Genomic DNA, 17,713 nt, shown 5'->3' with positions numbered 1-17,713 from the left:
CGTTAAGCTTCGAGCGTTGGTTCGGGTATGGCTGGGCAAAGATGCGCCGCCTGGCGGTACGTCAGGACGAATGCCCCCACAAGGGAACCGATGACCTCTACCGTAGACACTGGTTAAATCGAATAACCGCTAGTGGACGAGCTAGCTGATATTAGCTAGCGTATATCCACTACGCTAAGCCTAAAATAGAAGGCGGTCAACCCACCCATCCACCCACTTACCCATCCACCCATTTGCTTGCCAGCCAGCCCATCTATAGTTAACTTTACCAACCTATTAACCTACCATAATATTCATAATGCCTAACCGCCTGCCGCTAGGCAAAGTCAACCTAAATACACTACTATTACATAAGAAAATAGGTAAAACGCCTACGCCTATTGTTAAGCAATAATATACACTAAAGAAGCTAATTTAACAGGTTAAATAGTTATATTCTTAGTAAAAAAAAATAGAGGTATTAACTTACCTTAAGCACTACTGCTACCTAATTAATCTATTAAAGTAACTATAATAGTAACAGGCTAGTAATACCTATCTTAACCTAGCTAACAGCCTCTACTGCCTAACCTATTAAGAGGCTGCTACCTACTTTAAGATACCCCTTATAATAGTTATTTAGTAGTACTAATAATAAGATACTATTAACCTAACTATATCTATATGTTATAATAAATAACTAAAGTAGCCTAAAATAGAGGCTAAACTTTATAGCTACTTTTAGTAATAATAAGCCTATAATAAGGTTATTACTACTTAATAGTTTAAGTAGGAGGCCTAAGCCCTTTTTACTGCTATATACCCTAACGCCTTTATAGCTAGTAACTTACTAACCTATACCTACCCCTTCTAATTCTCTATAGGTTAGTTTATTAGCTTTTATATATAATAAGGTATTTTATACTACTAGCTTATAAAGTAAGCCTTAAAGTTACTTACTAAATACCTTATAATTATTACTAACTTCCTCTACTTTAACTAGTAGGTTAGTTAGCCTTTATTAGCCTACTAGCCTATTAGTAGCCTCTAATTTCCCCCTAACTGTATTATTAACTTTAATAAGACCCCTATTCTTTTTAAATACCTTAATAGATTAACTTAGTTAGCCTAAGGGGCCTGTACTATAGCTAGTAAAAGTAACTATAGTGGCTAGAGTAAGTAGTAAGCTACTTTAATCCTTTATATCTTTACTAATAGGATTTAATAGCTACTACCTAAGTTAATTTTTTATAGCTAGCTAGGTAGCTACCTTATAGTATATAAAGGTAACTTATATAGTAATAAGGTAATAGTTAAGTATAATAATATAGCCTATAATAATAAATACCTCCTTAGGTAGTAGCTAACTAATAAATTCTTCCCTTTTATAGCAGGATAAAAGTATTTATTAGTTATAAACGTTACTACCTTTTATAAGACCCTTATAATACTATTATAACTTTATTCTTATTATGTTACCCCTAGCCTTATACTGCCTAGTATAACCTCCCTCCTTTAACCTCTAGATACTGCTATTAATAAGCCCTTTAAGCAGTAGTTATCTAAAGTAATAGATAAATATATATAGCAAAAAGAGTAAGCTACTGCCTACTAGCCTAGTAAGCCTATCTAGCTAATTTAACCTATCTAGCTAATTTAACCTATCTAGCTAATTTAACTTATTTAGCTAATTTAACCTATCTAGCTAATTTAACCTATCTAGCCTAGCTAGCCTAGCTAGCCTATTAAGTAGTCTATATTAATAAAACGCGTTATAGTTACCTATACTATTATAATAGCTACCTATTACCTAGCTAAAAGGGGTAATATAGTCTAGTAATCCTTTCTTTAGTGTAGGATTAGTACTAATCTAAATAGGAGTAATATTAATAAGATTTAGATTAAGGACATACTAAATAAAAAGATATTATAAGATAGTTAGAATAACTTTAACTATAACGCCTATATAAAGAAGGAAATTAAGGAAGTAGCCTAAAAGATATCTAATAATAATATAAATAATAACTGCTAAGAGTATATATCTCTAGCTAAAGACGTCTATTAAGCTATTAAAGGTAGTTTAATAAGGCTATAGAAGATCTAGCAAGATGTAGAAGGATAGAAGGAAAGCTAATATAAATTTAAAGTCTGTTTGCTAGCCCTTACTACCTAATTTGTTTCTAATGTACATAACTAACCCCTGCTTTTGCTACTTCTAGACCCCTGCTTCTGCCAGCACACTATACCCATCACAGCGGCCACAATACCCCTTACCGTTAGCTTGCTCACTAGCAGTTATTCGATTTAACCAGTATCTACGGTATTCCATCCAAATGAGGACTAGCGCCCCTGCTACCCTTCCTCTTGAAGCAAGTCTGTCTCCACCCCCTCCGGCCTGTGTTGTTAACAGGAACTGATTGGCTGGCGAATCGGGATCAACACATTCGCTTCATGCACAGTGGCAGCCCTAGGCGCACCTACACTACGGTACCTAGGTAGGTGTTCTCGCCTAGAAGACATGCCCTGGCTGCGGCTCTGCCCAATTCCGATCTTTAGTCCCAAGTTTGAAATAAGTCTCACAAAGAGGATGCGATTCTGCGAGTAACCGCTTCACTGTACCATTGTATCGCTGACTCCAACCTGTATACAGCACATTCCAGGATGAATGTGAAGAGTGTTCTATGTGAACGGGCCAGTCTATACCTTCCAAGTTCAAAACAATATTCCCATAATACGGCGCCCCTTCCCTGAATGCCACAAAGACGACCAAAAGCAGACTGAAATGCAGGCATGAAACGACTCTTGGAGCGGACTCAGCGTGTCTGGGGACTTATGGCAGACACCTCCTAGTCTAGTCCGGCTACCCTCATAAGACCATAACCCATAGTTACCACGACAACCAGAGTAAGAATACTGCCGGGCACACCTCGGCTGATGAAGTGCTTCACTCTGAGATATCTCTGGCCCGTCGGGTCCTCCTTCATGATAGCAGCTAGATAGATGTCAGTCAAGGGTTTGAATCAGCTCGGGAAATAACTTACTCATATTCGGGAAACCACTGGTCGGTAGGCCCATGGCGGCACTGCACATAAGGACTCCACCCATAACCAGTAGGTTAGGGTGAGGCTCATCCATACTGGCGCCGACATCAAATACCAACGGCAAGATGATAAGAGCTGCAACAGTATGGCTGATGAACGTAGCAATGACGAGGATGAGCGCTGAGAAGACGACAAGCACAACGTAAAGGCTCATCCCCTCGACTTCCTTGGAAACCATGTCGGCAACGGTATGCAGCAGACCCGATGACTTGACAGCTTTGCCCAACGACAAACCTCCCGCAGCAAGGATGATGATGGTCCATGGAAAGTTGTTGAAGTCTTCCTTGGTCAAAATTCCGATACCGAAGAAGAGGACGATGGGAATGATGGCAATGACACCCATGTCGCCAAAGATAGACTCCATCTGATGACTTGCACACCACAGTCCGATCGTGACGAGCGTCACGATCGAAACAAACCACTGGATGCCGGTGAACTTCTCCTTAACAGGGCGGATCGGGGAGATGGTAGTTCCCTTGCTTGGTTGGAAAGTGATCAATAACAGCACCCAGATGAGGAGCAGTGAGACGATGCCCACGGGAATGACAATGAAGAACCATTGGATCCAGGTAGGCGCCGGCTTCATGATTCCGATAGCGACGACATTCTGCGGCGAAGCGATGGGTGAGAGCATACCCCCAATGTTGGAAGCAAGCGCAATGCCCATGATAACGGCCTTGGACATGTTGGACTCGGAAGGCAGGGTGCGCAGCATCGGCTAGAGTCGGTGTAAGCTTGTAGCACCAGTAACATTCATCAGGCGGGTACTGACCTCGATGATGGAGAAGCAGAGTACTGGCGCAGCTACGTTACTGATCAACATACTGGCGAAGGCAGCGACGAGCATGTTGGCAATTAGAACGGTGCGTGGAGTGGTGCCCGCCTTGCTGAGAACGAAGGTTGCAAGACGCTTGTCGATCTTGCATTTTGACAGAGCGGCCGCGAGCGTGAAGCCCCCAAGCAAAAGCATGATAACAGGCGTCCACATGGCCGAGAAAATGTAGGCAGTCGTGGCCTTCGCATCAAGTCTCCTGTACGGCTTGTCGTCGGAGCGGACAACAGTCAAAACGACACACAGGAAGGGTATCATAAGCGACGTGACAAACAACGGGATGGCCTATGTGCAGGTTAGTAACAAATTGTGCCCACCGCCTCATGGACACTGACCTCTGTAGCCCAAAGGATGCTGACAAACACAACCAAAGCCAAGCAGTTCTGTTGCTCGGGTTTCTCCATGATGGGCAGGAAAATGAGCAGAAAGAAGACGGCAACAGAGACCAAAAGAGTGAGCAGAGGCGTACTCGCGACCCATGTGGGAACAACAAAACGGCCAACAGGGGTGACGACTTCCTTGGTTATAGGGGCAAGTTCATCATCGCCCTGAAGTCTCCTCAGTCTAGCTGCTCCGTCCCTACCTAGAAGCGATCTTCCTAGGCTGGCAGCCTCTGCGCGACGCTCCATTCCGATCATGTCTCGCCAGACAGTGTTACGCTCCCAGACGACATGCTCCCGGAGGTGAGACCTGAGATCGCGCTTGGCAAGTCCTTCGTCGCCATTTGTGACAACCTCGGCGTAAGCCTTTTCCATCTTGGAAATGTTCTCTTCGATCGTCTTGATGTTCTCGACTTTGAATGGGTACGCAGAGTCGACATTGGCACTCATGTACTTGACTCGCAGCTCTTTGTCCAGGATCTTGTCGAACTTCTTCAGGACCTTCCTGAAGCCCGTCCTGTTCAGCTGTACGTATGACTTGAGCTCGCAGAGAGAAACGTAGAGGTTAATAATGCGCTTCTTCAGCATGATGCCCGAAGAGTACATGAAAGACTGGTCCGGCAACTCGTCATGAGCGGTGCTGTACCGCCGCAATGACCTTGCCAGCGTCAATTCAGTAGATGCTGTCATATCTGTTGTCGACTGCCCAAGATGCGGAACCGTCTTGCGTCTGCCGAAACCCAGACTGGAGCGACTTTTCGCCAGTCCTGTTGTCTCGTCGTCGTCGTCATCATCGTCGCTGTCTTCGATATTGCCGTCAATGGAGACGGAAGTCCGTCTGGCGTTGGACACCGACAGCCCCGGGCGGGACGCGCTGCCAAACGACCGTCGTGGCTCGCCACCGTTCTCTTCGTCCTCGAAGTTACGGTTACCGATGTCACCCAGCAACTGATTGACCTCGTCAAGAAGCTCGCCTTCCTTGGAAACATAGAAGGAGCAGATCTTCTCCAACTCTACGCCAAGCGCACGGCTAAAAACTTCTTCGGGATCTTCGTTTCGGATGAGGGGTCTCGATTCGGCATCTCCGGAGGAGGTTTGGTGGACAGTCTTCTCGAGCTGGTAGATCCTACGACGTGGCATTAGTTATCCGCACGCGCACAGGACCGCCGTGAGGCGCATGGGCAACTTACAGCTTCTTGAGGTTGCTGTATGCAATGTAATGACTGCTCCAGTCCGGAACAGCATTGAACTGAATGCTGTGTGAGAACTTCATATCGTCTTGCTCTTCGAGCCACTGTCTCTTCCAAAGTCTCTTCTGCCGCAATCGGGTCTCGCGGTCCTTGGCTGTCTTCCTTGCGGTAATGTGATTGTAGTTTGCAAGCTCGTAGTTATCAGTAGTGGAGTTGTGGTTGTTATTGGTGGAGCTCCCTCCCCGTTCCCCTAAGCCCGTCGACGGATGGTCTAGATCAATTAGGACTGGTGGGCTTGCAGCGCCTGCTTGGTGGGTAGAGGAGGGATTGCGGAGATTTTCTGGGGGCGGTATGGTGGCGGAGGGTCGGGTGCGCCTTCTTATCGGCGGGTATCGCGACGTGCTTCAAATGCTCGGGATCGTACTTAAGCTACCTCGATAGCATCTCGCGACTTCTTTGGTGGCTGCGACACGTGCGGGAAGCGTTGGTCATCCTGTTTCCCAGCTTGTTGAGCGAGCCCCGTGACGATGTGCTTGGTTTCATTTAGGATTAGCGTACAGCATAATCCAGATCCACGGGCGCCACGTCCTGCGCGATTGGTGACGATACCATTGGTTGCGCTCTGATGGTCATGGAACAGATAAAATCCACAAAACCACTTATATCTTACATAATACAGTGACGCGACATACCTGGGTACTCTACTAGACGCATTAACCCGATTGTGCGATATACACCGTTTACAGCGATTCAGCAATTGGTTTGCTGCAAAAGCTCCGTGGGCATTTATTGTTCATCCCCCAAAGTTCACCTAGAGGTGCGACAACGTTGTCAACTCTTTGGTCAAACAAATGGTTCGAGGTCAAATATTAAATCTAGCCCAACGTATTTTTGCAATTGTACGAGTACCGAAACACAAGCAGCACCGTCGAAAGAGCCTCGGCAGTAATAAACTATATACACTATGTACTAAGGTACGAGTCCGAGACGGTCCGCCGTAGGGTCGCATACACATTTACGGGAGTATCCGCTTTCTAACAACGCACACGCCGTCATGTAGATAGAATCCCAAGAGATTGATATTAAGGACGAATAGTTTTTTCTTACCAGAATATGTCTTATCAAGGGCAACATGTAGGACACCCCAGGCTTGGCCGCCATTCATAGGCCACAGGACTAATTATAATAAGGATGCTTGCTGCATTGAGCAATGGAGACGATTCTTCGGCAGCCTTTCTCCGACCCGCACCAACCTCTCCACGACCACGTTGGTGAGAAATCAAACATGATTGGAACGCTGGATATTTCCATCCTCGCCCCCGAGAAAGTCAACCCTGTCTCTATTGTGATGAGAGACCACACCGCATTGTATGTCATCGGAACGTGGATACAGGGCTATACCTGGAGTCCGTAGAACAATGGCGTTACTACGATGGCCCGGTATAGTATGCTTAGTCTAAGCATTTAAGCGCAATCCCTCGCCACACCAACTCTAGACAATGTTTTGGAAGGTCGTTCGCAAAGAAGACGGGGTCGGCAAGGAGAAGAAAGCTTGCCACGAAGATCAGCAATCTAAAACAACCTCTCGATTTCTAGGTTTGAGTATTGACGCCCCCTATAACTAGGCCCTATCGCGAAGCTGCAGGCGCTATCAAACGACACGGCTGTCGTGAGATGAGCATGCTTTGCCGTAGTCATGGCATTTGTCGCCGTCTTATCCTCTTGAGTTATTGCGCTTACCCCATCACAACCTGCCAGAAAACCGAGGCAAACCCCACTCGGCTAACAGCGCCGACTATGCAGTCAAAGTTGCCTGGCAGCCTGGCAGCTTGAGTACATCACAGTTCTATTGCAGAAGCCCGCTGACTAAGATGCTGCTAGATATAGCAGCAACGGCCTGGCAGAGAATCCAAAGACGTAGGTCAAGACAGTCAGATCCTTCAGTGCAGTATTGGCTTCGATATTGAACTTACCGATCGTCCGTATTGGTGAAGGGGGGGCACGAGCGGAAGATATTTCTTTTAGTCTCAACCAAAGTGGCAGTGGCGCAACATCCAGAGGTATCACTGCATGTGAGCCATGTGGTAGTAATGGCATGACACAGGTTGTGAGCGCAAACAATGAACACATGTGTCTCGAAGACTACAAAGTTGTGCCGAAGGGTCTGCGCTCATCCAAAATTGACACCCGGCGTGCACCTGAGATCGGCAATTATTTCCTAACCGGCGTCTCCGTTTCCCGGAAACAGGCAACTCATTTTGGATGTTTGTCGTACAACGGGCGCCATCTCGACATATCACTCTTTCACCTGAAACTACAGGCTTTGCCCATAATTTCTCTCGTTTCCGGGAATTTTGGTCCTCGAGGTTTCGGACGTGACGCATGGCCCCTCTTGTCCCGAGAGTTTGCGGATACTTTACGATTCATAAGCGACGGTGGAGGGGCAGAAAGTGGTATGATATACTGGCCGGGCCAAACTTTCTATGCGGAAGACACGGCGGTGACAGTTGTAAGCAGTCTGCCTACAGGCTGCTTCGTTTTTTTGTGTAAACTCAGGGCAAGGGGAAGGGCGGCAGTAGGTACAGATACTCCCAGGTTACCACATAGGTACAAGAACCCTGAGCTTTCATGATTCCATTGGACACATCCTGGCATCGATAAATGTTCCAGGTTCGAATCGCGGTGCTGCGCGTAAACTCTTATTTGGAACTTGTGAAGTGGCCTTAGTTCGGTGTTCGTACTGCTACGTAGAATCGGATGAGCACTCCTTTTTTGACTTGACTCGTCGAAAGCTAACACAAAGACTCTACCCTTGGACTCTTGTTCCGCACATGCAGCCTATCGACTTCAGCCGTTGGTCGTATGCGTTGGTTAAAGCATACAGACTTTAACTACGCCGGCCTACTTACCCTTCTCATGAACGAGTTTAATGGTCTCTCTCTCGCGAAGCTAGAGGTGACAGTAAGTGATGGCAAACGATATATCAGAGACAAACCCGGCAATGAAACATCGTGTTGGTCAGATGAGAATCAAGGTACGACGCTACCTCCACTGAAATAGTACACGAACTGGCTCATATACTCGTCATAACCAAGGGATTCTGAGCTCTTTCGTAGAATGTTAAAACAGTTCCTGAATAACTTCCAGAAATATCAGATACTTCGACGGAAAGCTACATTGGCTACAGGGGACAGAGTGATTATCATTCCGATTTCAAGTGGAAACCCAGAAGGCGTGACAGGACTTCAACCACCACGACCCAAGAAGAGCGAATAAGTGTCTTCGAGTATGGGTAAATAATCAGTTTTTGTAGACCCTCTAAGCCTTCCGAAATGGCATAAACAACTCAGAGCGGGAATGATGGTATTGTGTACATCATGGGACGTACAGGCATTTGGAGCCCTAGCAGAGAGGTCTTGGCTTACATAGAGGCCTTACAGACGGGATATTCAGCGTGTGTCTCATCACCGCTCTGTCCGAAATTGTTTTCGTCATGCCCGACTATGAGCGTGAAGAAATCACAGCTGGTCAGTTGCCGGATCTCTTAACGGTCTCTAGCCTGTTTCCAGGCATTGGTAGTTAGGTCTCGATGCCAATAGCCGTAGCCGTAGCCGTCAGCCGAGGTCCCGTGGTGCTAGTAGCCACTGTAATTCTCTTCATGTCTGCTATCCTCTGCGCAACGAACCGCATGATCGCCGCCTTTGCTGCGGCTCAGTGCCAAATCCTGGCACTACTTATCATGCGAGTCAAAGTGTCCGGTTGCTCCGACCCTGTTACAAAGTTGTAACTTCGTGTGCTGCAAGACATCCAAGTTCTCTACCAACGCGCCCACGTCTTTGAAATCTACGCATTTGCCGAAGTCGTCATAAACTAAAGCTTGGCCATTGTACCTTCATACATGGCTGATGTACTCGGATGGAGGTCTTGGTATTGAATGTTTGCCGGTTTCTCGGGCGTAGCCATGCTTCTCATCTCCTTCTTGGTTCCTAAGACGGCATATGGCCGACCCGTCGAGGCGTTCACGGGAACCAGCCCGAATGGCCTACCAGCTCGGAACAGCAGCCCAGCATGTAAACGGAAGCCAGTCACCCGCTCCAAAGCAAACAACGATCGTCAGGGAAACAGTTGGCAGTCCAGAGAGATACGAAAAGCAGACTTTCGTTTCTGATCTCCAGATCTTTGTGTACAAAACATGGAATCGGTGCCGGCTTTGCTGAAGCAGATCGGACAACTCTACCTTTTCCCTCACGTTCTATGGGTATCTGTCAGCAAAGACCTCTTCCAGGGCATCAATACCTCCATTCAAATGACATACGCGGGAACACTGATGAAGCCGCCGTACAACTAGAAGAATGCATCCGTTTCCCTCATTCAGCTTGGACAGCTCCTCATCGCGCTTCTGTATGTGGCGCTCATCGGCTGGCTCAGCGACGACGTCATCCGTTGCGCAGCCCGCCGCAACCAAGGAGCTCACGAGCCTGAGCAAAGGCTCATCGCGTGGATTATACCTATGGTGATGACATGTGCCATTCTCACTATACTTCCTCTAGCACGTGGACTCGAGGGCTCTGCTTGCTTGACATCATCTTGTACTTCACCAGAAAAAGAGTTAGAAGAACATGTACTCGGCTTACTCAATGAAACGAGAATTCTATCTGATTATGAGTAGGTATGTACGATTTGGCCCTCCTCAGAAGTAACAGCGAACGAAGCACGAACCCTGACCACGGGTAAACAGAAAATTCTCAAGGTCTTTCACTGTATTCTATAGCTATGCCAAACCTAGATGGGACCTAGGATACAGCACACAGCACGAGCACAGTTGCATTCCAGTATTCAATAGCGAGAAATGAAAATACATTACCGAGATTCTCAGCAGGAACACAAGCAGCAGGTCTCCGCAGCGATGGGCTTTGCAAGAAGAGAAAAAGTAGCAAGTTACTAGGGAATACGGTGCATCTTACTAATTTGTTGAACTGTGAGATGGGCGTCTGTAGTGCCTGGCTTTAAGAGGAAGGTTTTAATTTCAATATCGACCGAGAGTTGCATTCAGAAGAGGTTTTGACTACTGGCTTGGTACTCAAGACTACCCAGCATTGAGTAATGATATGGAAGGGGGAGAAGGGGTTTAGAACTTACCTGTAGACGGGTGGATTTCGTCGGTATATGTTCCGCAGGCTCAGTGACGGGTCTATAAACACCAATCCTCAAACCTCTCAAAAGGATATGTATAAAGCCTGGTCTCTATTATGGAACATGACATTTGGTCTTGGTCGTATAATTCTCGTAATTAATTATTGTATCGTCCTTGTCGTCTGTTCGATTCCGCCCTCCAGCGCTTCAGTCTCCCGGATTGGGAGAGGCAGCAGGGGCCGGAGAGGCTGGAGAGGGAGATTCCGGGACAACTGGGGCGGCGGGAGATCCAACGTATCCAGAGATGACACCCCGACCGTCAACATCGACGATGAGGATCAGCTTGAGGCCTGTAGGGCCTGTGGCCCACTCCAGCATGCCGGCAAGGCCTTCCTCCGCGAGTGTGTCGAGACGGGCCTCTCTGACAACATCTGAGACGATGGGCTGGCCTCCGATGCCACCGGTACGATCAGCACCGAAGAACGGAACGTTGACGTAGCCGACCATCCAAGTCTGCTGGGCAGGAACCATGGTAGGCGGCATCATGACAGGGTTCGGGCCGTACGAGTGCAGGTAATTGGCACCACCCGAGTAGGTGAGAGCCAGTGGGTAGGCGGAGGCCATCGCCGTTTGGGAATGTTGCGGGTAGACCATAGGGTGGCCGACGTTGAAATTGAAGAGCTGCGGCGGCCGGTAGACGGGCAGAGTGATCATGGCGTTTGAGCTGCTGGTCCCTGGGATGGATACGACTCGGCCATGTCGAGTCCAATACAGGGTGATCTGCGTCTCAGCAACGGGGTCGGAGCGGCCAAGGCGAACCATAGAATCATGGACGAGCTTGAGGATGTCGGCCTTCTTCCCGGTCGCGGAGAGGCGTAGATGGAAACTGCGGACCCAGGGCGGCAGGCCATTGGGAGTGTTGGAGTAGATGTGAGTTTCGAGAATGATCATGGCGTCGGCCATCGTTAGTGTTGCTTTCCTGTCTATTCTGGTCAGTATATACATTTATAAGGCAACAAAATCTGGAATTATGAGGGCATTTAGATTTGCTCGAAAATCCGTCATAACCGAAGGCGGAAAGAGAACAATCTTACCTTTGATGGGCTTTTCTATTTGTCTAGTGTCGACAAAACTCAGCTGCGACAGAATTTGAAGTTGAGTTTTCTTGAAAACATGAAAGAGCAAGAGGGTCCTAAAAGAGCGTTTAAATGTTTGCATTAAGCAAGAAGGCGAGTGGAAGGGCTAGTGTTACGGGAGTGTGAATCATCTCTTTGCCCGGATGCAGATGAGTCGTTATGGGAGATGACTGGCCTCTTTACATATCGTCCAGTCACCTTGCCTTATCTTTGGTTGTAGTTGTGAAAGAGGGCATGAAGCTGTGTACTTGTCTATGGAAGCCATGGCTAGAGTATCTTTGGCGGTGTTAATCGGGAGACACCAATGCCTATTTTCTAGACAGCTCGAAGCTCTGGTTCCTCTTTTCACTACAAAACCTCTCTGTTCGAGCCTGGACAATGTTTCCTGGACGTGACTTGTAGGCAGCGCAGTCGACATGCGTAAGGTATATGAAGTGCGTTGGTATGCCACATAAATACAACGCACTGGAGAGCATAGTACCGCAGTGAGCTGGGTGAGAGTTTCCAGACCAAAGTTTCGATTCAGGCGTTTTATAAACACAGTAGGACTATGTGAATAAGAATCAAATGAATGTGTTCATGCGTGAAGAAATCACACACTCCTGAAGGTACCAGTGATGAACCATATCACGACCTTCGGTAGCTCAACAGACACCTACTAGCCTCCAAATCGCCAAGTAAATGAGCTCAGTGGCATAAGATGTGACGAGGATGGGGATAGTAATCTGCGCAGTTCATCGACGATACCGATGACACTAAACCTCAGGAGCTTACGAAAGTAGAAATAGCCTCCTGGGAGAATGATCTCGCGAAGGGTAGTGGCGGTGCGGTTCTCGCCGCTGGCACCGTTGATATTGCAATGCGAATTCGCTCGGCAGATGGCATTACCGACGAGAAACTCGACACCTGTAGCGCATGGTTTACTGTCGGACGTGCTGAAGATTATGCCAGTGGCGAGAGGGTTCAGAGATAATGATGCTAGAGGGAACTGGTGGGCGATGATGGTTCAGAAGTTTTGCATCCGAGGGAACGTTTTTGTTCCCAAACCAATAAAAGTCATCATGTGCTTTCCATGTCACAAAGTTGTTCCTCCTGCTCCCCTCATCTTCCTCGCGTGCTTGAAGAAGAAATCCGAAGCCATGAGTGGTGGGTATTGGCATCCACCACGAGCTAGGTCGCTGTCTCCTGCCTCGAGGATGGTGACCGAAGGGCCAGCTTTTGCGAAATTGATAGCGACTAGCCTACCGCTAAGACCGCTGCTGATGAGAATGCAACCGCACTCATTAACAGCAGGCCTGTGTAGGTGCGCTTGCGGCGGGCTTGCATCCAGCGTGATGCCTCTTCAATTGAAACCGGGAAACGTTGGGTCTGATAAGGCTGGTTGGCCCCGGTTCAATCGCCTGCATATGCTGACAAAGGTAGTCTTAGTCAGCGCTTCTTTCCAACCCCGGGATTGTTGACGTAGCAACGCGTGGCATAAACACCAAAATTACTGTCACAGCCATTGCATCCCATCATCACCAGCCCCTCCCTCACGTGCAAATCCCGGACTTTTCGCTTTCGATCGTATATAACCATCTCGAAACCAGAACCGAAGTTGAGGGCCACACCCCCCGGAGTTTTATTTTTGCCCACCATGTCTTCGGCATTCCGAGAATCGTCGCTGTCCGCCAGCCTCAACCGACAGTCGTTGATGGCGACTCCGTCTGTCGCGGAGACGCTGCCAAATGCGAACTTCGGCTTTGAGGAGCTTCGCGACCGCATGGCTAAATTTACCTCCAAGTTCGACACATTCATCGAACAAGGCCGAAAGCGCGTTTTGGAGGAGAGGAACGAGTTTCGCATGAACCTTGCGGAACTGCAAGGTACGTAAAGCACAGCCACCCAACACACACAGATCAGAAAGCTGACGTCTACTATAGAGGATCAACGTATGAAGAAGAAAGATATCGAAATTCTGCAGCTCAAGACCAGCACGCATCAGCAGACGGTTGCCAAAGAGAAGGCCGAAACCCGCGAGATGCAAGCAGCCATCGCACAGCTATCCGAAGAACGCGACAAGCACCTGGCGACTAGAGACGCCCTCAAGAAGCAAATAGAGGAGACCCAACGGGAGATCGACGCCCGTCTGGCGGCGCAGCGGGCGCATGCGAAGCAACTTGAAGCACAGTCACGATTCAACGTACCCGAACTTGAGTTCTGGCAGCAGAACCTGGGGTTGCGGATCGAAGGCGCGGGCAAAGACGACCGGCTTAAGTTCGTCTACACATATGTCGACGACCAGGACTGGGAGAGAGAAGCATGGTTTGAGCTTAACACGTCGAGCCGAGACTACGATATCCGGCACTGCCGACCCAAGCTGGAGCGCGAGCGGGTTGAGCGGGTGCTCGACCAGCTTAACGAGACGAGAGAGCTAGCGGTGCTGCTCAAGGGCATGCGGGAGCTATTTGTTGAGGCGATGAAAAATTAGAGTGTCTCGAGCAAGGCAGTTCCTCGAGTTTGTGCACTGACGATGTTGACGATACCGACGATAGTTTTCTTTTCAATGGATACCCAGATTTTCTCGCCTGCTGGCTTAGGGACCAGGAATGGTTTGACAAACGGGGAGCGGAGTGTGGCTTGACGCCGCCCATGCGGACGATGGGTTGTTTTATTGTACTTTTGCAAAGATCCTTTGTTAAATCGCACTCGACATGTGAACGTATCGAGTAAGATCTGTGGTGGCGAACATAGAAGCCACTACAGGGTTTAATAGTGGTGACTATCCAGGACCATCCATAATAGGTTGCACAGGTAGCGTCAATAGCCCGCACGACACATGATTGGGCAGGGGGGGGGCTTTGCACATTTTGGACGCGGACCATGGCCAGAACCTCTCCCCTCGCTCGCCGTCCAGACGCCACAAACTCTATTCCAAAACCCGGTTAAAGTTTCTCTCGTCTTTCCTTCTTCGTAGTTATAAACGCACCTTGTTTGTTGTTATTGTTGTTGTTGCCATTGTCGTTGGTTGGAATCCCCTATTTTCAGAGAAGACCAACTCTCGTAAAATCTCATGGCCGCATCCGGCGACGTTTTGCTCAAATAACTTGTCCTGCCCCATCGACCATCCCTGCCCGCGACAAGATGCCCGAGGTTAGCACGAATCTGCTCAGTCTACTGTCTACCAGACCTTTCATGACTCGGGACCTTGGCCTTCCGAAGTCGTTCAGCAACCTCTGAACGATTCATACCCCCCCTCGATTCGCCTATTCCCCGCCCTTCCAAGCCAAGCCGACCTCCGAGAAACCACAAATTTCGTTACTCGCATTTTCTGCTCACTGCTCCGCTGCGCTACGCCGCACCGCCAGTCCCAGCACCTCAGTCTGCCGCATCCTTGTGCCGCCAGTTCCAGCAGAACCAAGAAACAAACATCCAATAGGGGCCCAACGGAGAAGACAACGCCCCATCTCCCCTCCACAGGAAACAAGCGGGGCCGCCAAGCAGAGGACACGGCAAGGAGCTCGACCTCCTTCGCCCGTCGTTGTCATCCAGTTGATTTGATCCACAGTCCGGGCACAGGTCGGAGAGTAGGCCTATGCCTCTCGGTCGCCGCCGCTGGATCACGGGCAGCACCCGGCTTTCTCTTGGCCTGACTTGACCACGCGAGTCCGGAGGTGACGCGGAGTTCCGCGATCCTCGTCTGCCGTTCCTCTTTGTCCACCCCTTCCGATTTCCCATGGCCTCCGATGCTGCCAACCATCCTAGTCCCGCCGGCTCCGTGGCTTCGTCAGTGACCCCCGGCTTCAGTCACAACAACAAGCGCGGTGTCCCCGACCAGCCCAGCCCGGCAGGGCCCGGCAATGACGACTCCTGCACGCCGATCGGCGGCGATGCCTCGTCTCCCTCGCAGCCGTCCAGTGGTATGAATAAAAAACGTCGCACGGGTCCTGGCTCCAGGGGTGTCGCCAATCTGACACCCGAGCAGTTGGCCAAGAAGCGCGCCAACGGTGAGCATAATCACCGCCCTTGCTTGCCCGTACTGCCATCATGTCTTTGCTCCACGCTTGTATCGTACCCGATTTCACACACAACCCATGCGTCTCCCGTTGAAGTTAATCGTTCCGTACGCTGCCCGCTATACCCTCGTCCGATCCCCCACAGCATTGACCCCCTCCGTTGCAACTACTGATGACACACCACGGCTAACCGATGTGCCATTGCCCCTGATCAGATAGGGAAGCCCAGCGAGCCATCCGGGAGCGCACCAAGAACCAGATCGAGACCCTTGAGCGCCGCATCCAGGAGCTGACGTCGCAGCAGCCCTACCAGGACCTGCAGGCCGTCCAGAGGGCCAAGGAGGCCGTCGAGGCCGAGAATGCCGACCTGAAGCGCCGCTTGGCGGCGTTCATCGCCTCTATCCAGCCGCTGATCTCAGCTTCTCCGCCAACCCAGCCCGAGCCGTCACAGCTCGGCGAATTGCATGTCCGGCACGGCCCTAACGGATCCACATCTCTGGTAGAACCTCCTGTCTTCCCCTCCCCCAGCGCGAGTTACTCGCATGTCCATCAGCTGAATGGGCCCGTCTCGGCGAACAACGCGTCGACGCCGAACAGCGTGGCCTCGCCAGCCTCCATCGACCCCACCGCCGGCTGGCAGGCGACGCCGGGTAGCGGCGTCTCGGTCCCGTCTTCTCCCAACCACATGTCAGTCGCGAGCAAGATGCTGAATCAGCAGCGGCAAGACCTCCGTCATGGCCTTGACCTCGGCCCGGAGAAGCTAGGGTTGGAATTCCTTCTCGATCAGAATGCTCGCCTTGCCAAGATCCAGAGTGGCGTCAATGGCGCCCAGGATTCGCCGATGTATCACCACGTTCCCATGAAGCATGACTGGACCGCTGTTGCCTCCGTCCATCCTAATCGAAGTCCGTCCCTCAGCGGACCGACCGTTCATACCCCCCGGTCACAGGCCGAATGCCCTCAGCAGGTGCCAAGCGCGCCCACCGAGCCGAGAGGCTTGGCGAGCTACTCGGCAAAAATCAAGAACTGCGGGCCGACATGCCCGCTGGACAGCCTCCTCCTCGACTTCCTCCACGAGCGCCGCCAGCGGGCGGCCGACGGCCTCCCGACGAACGAGATCATCGGCCCGCGCTACCCGTCGGTGCTGTCGCTCCTCAACCCCGCCAACAGCAAGTTCTCGCACCCGCTCTCCAAGGTCTTCACTGACATCCTCGCTACCTTCCCGGACCTCTCGGCCCTGCCCCAGCGCATCGCGGTCCTGTACATCATGTTTCTCATCATGCGTTGGCAGATATCGCCGACGCAGGAGAGCTACGACCGTCTACCCGAGTGGGTGCGCCCGCTGCCCTCGCAGCTGCTCACCGAGCACCCCGCCTGGATCGACCACGTGCCCTTCCCGGCCATGCGCGATAAGCTCTGCCGGGACTACAACCCTCGCGATTACTTGTTCGACAACTTCTTTGTGCCGTTCACGACGACGCTGAGCTTGAACTGGCCCTACGAGGAGACAGACACCCTGCTACAGGTGCCGGATTCGGATGAGGTGGTGATCAACCCTGTATTTGAGCGGCACCTGCGGAGGCTGGAGAACTGGACGCTTGGACAGGCTTTCAATCAAACATTTCCCAAGCTTGCGGGGACGTACAATTTGAAGGTCTAATCGCCTCGGGCAAATATTCTCAAGGGCCGTATGTTTAATCCAGGAGGTATTCGGCTTAACCCGAATACCTGAATAGCACGGCTCCCCTTACTTTATTACATATATGTACAGACATGCAAGAGGCGGCCAGCTAAATCCAAATGCGATCGAATGTTGGCGTTGGAGGTTGGTTGGGCGGTGCGGGCTGGGCGGAGGCATAGTGTCATTGATATGGCGTACTTGGCCGGCACGGAAGTCATCATTACCAGGCGGAGAGGGCCCAGCCTTATTGAGATATGGTTTGGCGTTACAGGAGAGGCGTAGAACC

At 50.1% G+C, this 17,713-nt stretch overlaps 4 protein-coding genes across 4 annotated transcripts; 2 read left to right on the top strand and 2 right to left on the bottom strand.

Moving 5' to 3' along the window:
- Window positions 1-2,825: 2,825 nt before the first annotated feature.
- Window positions 2,826-5,565, bottom strand: GLRG_08124 (SPX domain-containing protein; the record flags this gene model as incomplete). The annotated part of the gene is made up of 5 exons (XM_008098809.1): window positions 2,826-2,971; window positions 3,021-3,798; window positions 3,853-4,197; window positions 4,248-5,418; window positions 5,483-5,565. The coding sequence occupies 5 exons, from the start codon at window positions 5,563-5,565 to the stop codon at window positions 2,826-2,828; spliced, it is 2,523 nt and encodes an 840-aa protein (XP_008097000.1).
- Window positions 5,566-10,822: 5,257 nt separating this feature from the next.
- Window positions 10,823-11,578, bottom strand: GLRG_08123 (uncharacterized protein; the record flags this gene model as incomplete). Its single annotated transcript, XM_008098808.1, has 1 exon — window positions 10,823-11,578. One exon carries the CDS (start codon window positions 11,576-11,578, stop codon window positions 10,823-10,825), a length of 756 nt encoding a protein of 251 aa, XP_008096999.1.
- Window positions 11,579-13,387: 1,809 nt separating this feature from the next.
- GLRG_08122 (chromosome segregation protein) lies at window positions 13,388-14,221 on the top strand (the record flags this gene model as incomplete). Its single annotated transcript, XM_008098807.1, has 2 exons — window positions 13,388-13,616; window positions 13,674-14,221. The coding sequence occupies 2 exons, from the start codon at window positions 13,388-13,390 to the stop codon at window positions 14,219-14,221; spliced, it is 777 nt and encodes a 258-aa protein (XP_008096998.1).
- A 1,245-nt stretch (window positions 14,222-15,466) lies between these two features.
- On the top strand, window positions 15,467-17,406 carry GLRG_08121 (BZIP transcription factor; the record flags this gene model as incomplete). Its single annotated transcript, XM_008098806.1, has 2 exons — window positions 15,467-15,737; window positions 15,962-17,406. 2 exons carry the CDS (start codon window positions 15,467-15,469, stop codon window positions 17,404-17,406), a joined length of 1,716 nt encoding a protein of 571 aa, XP_008096997.1.
- Window positions 17,407-17,713: the final 307 nt, after the last annotated feature.

Source organism: Colletotrichum graminicola (assembly GCF_000149035.1).
Source record: "Colletotrichum graminicola M1.001 genomic scaffold supercont1.36, whole genome shotgun sequence".
NCBI classification, from domain to species: domain Eukaryota; kingdom Fungi; phylum Ascomycota; class Sordariomycetes; order Glomerellales; family Glomerellaceae; genus Colletotrichum; species Colletotrichum graminicola.
This window is presented reverse-complemented; position numbering and strand designations above follow the sequence as displayed.